This window comes from Ziziphus jujuba, chromosome 4 (genome assembly GCF_031755915.1).
Source record: "Ziziphus jujuba cultivar Dongzao chromosome 4, ASM3175591v1".
Classification (NCBI taxonomy): Eukaryota; Viridiplantae; Streptophyta; class Magnoliopsida; order Rosales; family Rhamnaceae; genus Ziziphus; species Ziziphus jujuba.
The window spans coordinates 7,260,259-7,267,609 of NC_083382.1; the positions used below are offsets into that span (position 1 = coordinate 7,260,259).

General features: G+C 34.8%; 1 protein-coding gene across 1 annotated transcript; it reads right to left on the bottom strand.

Annotated features, from left to right (window-relative positions):
- Positions 1–1,742: 1,742 nt before the first annotated feature.
- Positions 1,743–6,796, bottom strand: LOC107416135 (probable receptor-like protein kinase At2g42960). The gene is made up of 8 exons (XM_016024594.4): positions 6,127–6,796; positions 4,661–5,407; positions 4,464–4,568; positions 4,126–4,248; positions 3,637–3,807; positions 3,411–3,540; positions 3,014–3,223; positions 1,743–2,448 (listed from the first exon to the last, which is right to left on the bottom strand). Exons 2-8 carry the CDS (start codon positions 5,323–5,325, stop codon positions 2,317–2,319), a joined length of 1,536 nt encoding a protein of 511 aa, XP_015880080.1. The 5' UTR covers positions 5,326–5,407; positions 6,127–6,796; the 3' UTR covers positions 1,743–2,316.
- Between the last annotated feature and the right edge of the window lie 555 nt (positions 6,797–7,351).

Here is a 7,351-nt window from a genome sequence, read left to right on the forward strand (position 1 = left end):
GAAAACATTAGTCCTCACCATTACTACTTTTTATTCATTAAAATTTAGATACCAAATAATATGTCATTGTTAGTTATGCTCTTTTGATTCTCAATTTTTTTTTTTTAAGGAAACTTTTTGTTCTCTTTCATTTTAAAAATTCTATCCATTATTATTGTTATTATATATTTTTTTTTTTTGATAAATCTATTCTTATATATGTTATATATAAATGGTTGGCAACGTGGCCTACATTATTGTAGATGTATTTCAATTTTCATAGGATATGTTATCTAAATCACGAAAACATTTCTAATACTTCTGGAGTACATGCTTCTAATTTTAATACAGGGTTTATAGTTCTTTATTAGAAGTGGAAGTATGTATTTTATAAATATTTTAATTTTTTTTCCCAAATTACATATGAGGGGATGTCAAAAACTTATAGCATTGAACTGTGTGAAAGGTCTCTCGTAGCAAAATTAATCCAATATATAAAAATTTTGAACATCTCATCTGTTATTATCTAAAACGTTAGTTGATATCCAAATTTTGATGTCAGAAAATGCTAAGTATATCACATTACCTTATCTGTAACTTTTAATGCATATACGCTTATATATATATATATATATAGATAACTGCAACTGACAGCTAAAAATAACTAAAAATTAATGAAAGCTTCAAAGAGAAGAATGAGAGAGCCATTATTCAATGTGAGGAATTGGCGTCCAAAACAGGCCAAATCAGAAAACAATAATTGGCCAGCAAGAAGATGACATAAGCTAATCCAACCAGTTGCTAAGCTACCCACAAATTTGGGCTTTTCTAGAACAAAAATCCAAAAATGTGACCGTTAGATGTATTTAGGACCCAAAAAGTCAAAAAAGTGGGTGACCCTACTCAGAATTCAAACATCATGGCAAACAAGGCAATAAAAATAAAATAAAATAAAAGAAAAACGAAAAGCAAAAACAAAATGGTCATTCAATGATCAAATAAGCCTAGAGAGCTATGGGAAGGCAAATGAAAACTGGTGCAAGAAGCCAAAGAAACGGTCCACCCCCAATAAGGGCTCTACTATTGTCAGCCAGAATCTGACCCAATAATTCTTACCCACTTGTAAGCATGAATCACGAACCTTTTGAATCAATTTCTATAGAAAAATAAATAAATAAATAAATAATCTCAATGCCATTCTCGAACCATGTTATAAAAGTCATACTTCTTCTGGGTTTTTGTTTATTTATCTTATTTTCTTTTCAATTTTGTAAATAAGCCACTCCCAGTTGCTTGTTAGGTCAATAGCATACTCCAAAAGTAAAATCCAAGATGAAACTTTTGCTTGAAAAAACAGTGACTTTACCATTGAATTATAAATATCATATTACCTACTCTAAGCATCTCACAGCGTATCTATGATGATTGTTTACTGCAGCTAAAGTGACAAAACGGTTGTTCGGTGTGTGAATGCCTGATTTTAGGCACTGATCATGCACTCAAGGTTACAATTCGGGGCAGAATAATTGTTGGTCAAAACCAGAATTAGTAATATACTTTTGAGAGACAGGCATTATGGTTCACCAAGGGAAGAAACCCAAAAAAAAAAAAAAAAAAAAAAAAAAAGATAGTTGATTTTGACCAGAAACTGAAGCAATGAGTAAAAGGAGAGGAGTTGAAAGCAAAACAATAGAGGATGATAAGCATCATTCTTTCTGCAACAAAAAAGAGGTAGATAAAACAGGGAAAAAAAAAAAAAAGAGAAAAGGAAACTACCATCATTTTGACTCCATAAGCTTTCATTTCTAAAAGAAAAATAAAATAAATTAAAACCCCCAAAAAAAGGAAAAGAAAAGTGAAATCAAGACTCTTAACCACCACCCAAGAACAGTAATCAAATGAAAATTCAAAAAAGAAACATAAAGAAAAAATACAATCATGTATAGAAAAAGACAGCCCATTGGTCCCAAGACAACCTGTACAAGAGCCTCTCTCTCTCTCTCTCTCTCTCTCTGTAATGCTCCATCTTCTCTGTCTCTCACTCTCTCACCCACCCAAAATACCCAGTTTATGGGGTTGGCACTTGGGACACCATCATTTTGGAAAAACCATATGCCTGAGAAGGCAGAACAACTGAAACAACAGCAATGCTTTCATGATCCAATGGGTTATCTCCAATACAGATCTCTTAAATTGAAGACCTTTTTTTTTTTTTTTTTTTTTTCCCAAAAAACCAAAAAACTTTGAAATGTATTATGTATTGATGGGGTTACTAAAATCTTTTACTTCGGCAGATGAGAAGGCAATTACTCATCCAAATCATGTGCTTTGTCAGTCCTATCCATGAGTTGCTTCAGATATTTGGCTCTCTGGATCCTCTACCTTGTTTTCTGTTTCAGCTGAACCAGAAATGTCCTTTATGGAGTCGATTTCCATGCTGGTTGTTCGGCTTCTTCTGTTTCTTCGATCCTGAATAACATTATACAATTTAGCTATACAAGCATCCTAATACCAACCAAATCGTGAATAGCAGGGTCACAAATATGGGATTTAACCCTACCTCACCACAATAACTTTCAGCATGTGGGATACATCACACAAGTATAAGCTTTCAATGTAAAACAAAAAAGCTGAAGAGCATAAAGCAAGTTTTCAGTCTAAAACTCATTGTTAGTTTGATTGAGTACAGATATTTCTAATACAAGTTCACGTTGCTTTTCTAAAGACCGACAAGTTGCCTAAATAGTATGTCCGACCAAACTAGTCTTTCTTTTAACAAAATGAAACATGTGCTAAATCACTAAATCTACCCAGCAGCCTAGCCGACATTGAATTCCCAAAAAACTTTGAACTATTCCAGGACTAAAATGCATATACAAATGTGTGGAATTATGTAATACCAATAGGTTTGAGAAAACAAGTTTTAACAAATACAAGTATCAAAGAAACAAAGATTTAAAGATTAACTTGTTATATCACATGTACCATGGAATAAGATAGCTAAATAATACTACGAAAAGAGAAAGATTGGAACCTCGCGAAATGGGTATTCGTCAGCTTCTAGCATTCGTACAACCTGAGTCATTCTGGGTCTCTTATCTGCATCAGTATCAACACACCTAAGTGCAACCAGAAGGGCACGCTTTAAAGCACGTGTACTGGGTTTAACTTCAAGGTTTGGGTCCACAACCTCCTCAGCTCTTCTTGTACCTACCATAACCTTTAGCCACTCAACAAGATTAACCTGCCATGAAAATAAAACATAGATATCAGACATTATTGCAAAAATACTATAATGAACTCCCAAAAAGTAGTAAACAACCCACATGGGGTGGTGGTGAGGTGGAGTGGGGGGCAAAGAGAGGAGCAAGAAAGAGAGTACGTTAAAAACATGCTGAGAAAACCTAGACAATAGATCATGAATTCGATACCTCATTAGCAGGGCGCCCGTAGTCCACAGGGTCCCTTCCAGTAACTGCTTCAAGCAGGAGGACACCAAAGCTGTAAATGTCACTTTTCTCATTCAACAAGCCAGTATTAGCATATTCCGGTGCCACATAACTGAAATTCAGAAAACAAAAAAATATAAGCTCCCATCAGAACATACTATTATTAATAGGTAAAAAAAAGGACTAAGGAAATGAAGACCATACATACCCAAATGTTCCCATTACCCTTGTTGTGATGTGACTCTCTCCTGAACCCAAGAGTTTGGCCAACCCAAAATCTGAGACCTTGGCATTAAACTCATCGTCAATCAAAATGTTGCTTGATTTTATGTCTCTGTGAACAACCTTGGGTTCTATGGCTTCATGTAAATAAGCAAGCCTGCAATTCATATGTAAAATCATTTTTCTTGTAAATCAAAGCTCTTGAAGAAAGCAGTTTGAAATTAAGGCCTGAAACAACTATCTTAAGCGGAATTAGAAAGGTGAAAAAGCGTCTAGCTGTTCTGTGACAGATTGAATTGTTTATATCCTAAAATAGAAATCATTCAACAAAGTAGTCAATAATTTAATCCAATACAACACTAAGAATAAGTTAATGGGCAAAAAATTTGAACTGTTAAAAAAAAAAAAAAAAAAAAAAAAAAAAAGAAAAAAAAGTCTATCCTTTGAAGCTGCGTTGAGTAAACAATGAACTTACGCCTTTGCAGTACCAAGTATCACCTTCATGCGAGCTTCCCAAGTAAGGGTACCATGATGGCGCATAGCCCCATGTAGCCACTGTTCTAGGTTTCCATTGTTCACATATTCATACACCAACATCCTATGCAAAATATAGTAAAAGCATAATCATTTACTTGTGAAGGCTCTTTTAGACAAAAAGAACAAGAAAAATTATAAAAAAACTTTAAAAGCATGGTTGTTTAATATATCAGCATATAATGTTAAAGTAATCAGGAAAGTGATGTAGGACAGGTGGGGAAGAAAAGAAATTTCAGAAAGAATAGATATTTAATCTCAAAAGGAAATGATTCTCACCTATGAACCCCTTCTATGCAATAACCGAGGAGACGCACAAGATTTTTATGCCGAACATGGCCTATGGCCTCCACTTCAACTCTAAATTCTTTCTCTGCCTGTCCCCTATATTCAAAATTAACTACACAGTTATAAAATAAATTTCATCAAAACAACTTACAAGTAAAAGATGATATTTAGAAGTTTTAAGTTCTTACAGATTATTAAGAAGTTTTTTCACCGCAACCTCAGTTCCATTGATCAGTCTGCCTTTGTAAACAACCCCATATCCACCCTCACCAAGCACATTCTCTGCAGAGAAACGGTTTGTAGCAAATTCCAGATCCCTAAGAGTAAACCAGTGCCCCCATCCAAGATGTGAACCCTCTGGCAAACCCACTAAAGGAGAGGCTGTCAAAAGTCCCCCATGTGACATCGAAGACTGTTTCCGAACAGTCCCAGAGCTACCTTCTTCCCATGATTGTGAACTACATGCTCTCTCATGATGATAAACTGAGCTGCACTGACTGGCATTATCGGGATCACTTGATTTGCTTGTGCCCAAATGAACTAACATCTTCTCCGAATTCTTATCAGTTGATTTATCATTTACTGTCAGAAATAAACTCTCAGGGTGATCATGGGTACTCTGAGCTCCAACCTTGTCAACCTTAATATCTTTTGAGACATTTGGGATTTGGGTGATAGAGAACTTATCTAGAGATCTCCTAGATTTCCTCCGGAATGTGACCCATATAGATAGGAAACAAAGTATCAAAACAATAAATGCACCAACACATAGACAGATTAAAACCCATAATTTTAAACCCAAAAATGATGTCTTCTTTGATAATTCTGCATTCAAAGAACCACCCGATGACATTTTCGATTCTCTAGATACCGCAAACTCAACTTGGACTCAAAGCTCTATCTTCCAGTCTCAAAAATCTTAAGACATTCCCCACCTGGATGCCAGAAAAACGTTTTCTTTGCACATTAATACAAGAAAAGGTATCTGCTTTTCCTAACTTTCAAATGAAATTTTCTAGTAAATTACCATAAAGAATAAGGGTCAATATAAGCATTGCAAGGCAACAAATTCATTAACCCCATCCCCATCCTTGTTTAACACTTAAATCCCAGATTAACAAGAATCTTAAAGAAAAAAATTTGAAGATATTATTAGATTCTTGGCTTAGTTTGCAAACACTAACACAAATCAAAAGAACCAAAGCATGCAAACCAAAAAGGAACACAGGAAGAAGGGAGAGACTAGAGACAAAGCAAAGGAGAGAACCAAATGCGTTGAGAATTGGAAGCTCAAAAAAAATAAATGGCATCGACAGTTTCGCCAAAAGTTGGTGCTGCAAAAATTGCTCTCAAGTAACTCTTTTTTTTCTTTTCTCCTAATTTTTGATAAATCAAGAAAAACAAATTAGCATATGTCATCAAAACGAAGAAACAAAGCGCCATAAATTCGACATTCCATGTAAAACCAAAGCGAACATCCATGAATTACCAACACACAAATCAAAAGAATCCCATAAAAAAAATTAAAAAAAAAAAAGGGAAAGAAGAAAAATCTCGTAGAGCATCACTTATGATCCAAGCAAGAGACCCAAAAAGAGAAAAATGCGAAAAATGCGAGTCATATAAAAAGCAATTCAAAGAGGAAAGTAGTCACCTTTGTATTGATCTAAACTAACCCCCCTGATCTTCTTCCTTAAGAACCCAGAGAAGCAAAGCAAGGGCTTCTTTTTGGACCAGTAGAGACTCAATAAGCATAGATAGGCCAATGTAGACCTGAAATAACAGAAACTCACCAAAACTCAGATGCCCAAAAAGGCAGACTTGCAGAGGAGTAGTTTACAAGTAGGGGTTTGTGGCCTCTAGTGGGCCAAAAAGAATTCAGAGAATGAAAAAATAAAAAAATAAAAATAGAGGTAAAGCCAGACAAAAATCTAATCTTTGAAAGGAAAATGTAGAGAGAGAGAGAAGAGAGAGAGAGAGAGAGAAGAGAGAGAGAGAGAGAGAGAGAGAGAGAGAATGAGAGATTTAATATGCAAATTTGGGATGGATTTTAGGGAGCAAAAAAGAAAAGGTGGGTAAAATGGTTGGTAGGTATTTTATCTGTGTGAATGAGAGAGGGACCTCAGCAAGCTGGAAAGGAAGCTTGGTTTGCAATGGAGGATACCAGAGCGAGAGAGAGAGAGAGAGAGAGAGAGAGAGAGAGATAAACAGTAAAGGAAAAGCAAATATAGTGAACAGGTTTGGGGCATTTATAGCTGGGTAACAACATAGATATTTGATTAAGCACAAAAGTAAAGTAGAACCATGAAGAAAAGGGGAGAGAGAGAGAGAGAAAGGAAGTAAAAAAAAAAAAAAGTGAAAAAGAAGAGAGAGAGAGGGTCAACCCAACAGGAGGAGGGAACTCCAAATCTAAAGCTCTGGTTAAGGTATACTTACCAAACTGTCCCTATTCTTCTAAGAAACTGTCTTTGAAAAAATCACAAATTTCATTTTCACATATATATAAAAGAGAATCATACTCTGTCACTGCACATTTATGCCATTTGACAGACAAAATGCAGTTGTGGAGCTCCATCATTTTTTGAAGCTCTTCCATTTTAACTTTTTTTATTTTTTGTTTTCATTTTTGGTATTCAATGCCTTTATTATTATTATCTGATTTTTTTTGGTAATTTTCACTGCCTTTATTTGTTTGTCACTTGCAAGATGGGAACTTTTGGTTTTCTCATTAATTTTTTAGGCCAAAATAAAAGAAATTGCATTTCTTTGCAACTCTTCTATTCCAATAACCTTTTTGGAAGCCATTTTTTTTCTTCTTTCTATTTTTTTGCTGTGAATTATTGGTCGTTCGGTTGGAGGATGAAATTTCTTTTTTATTT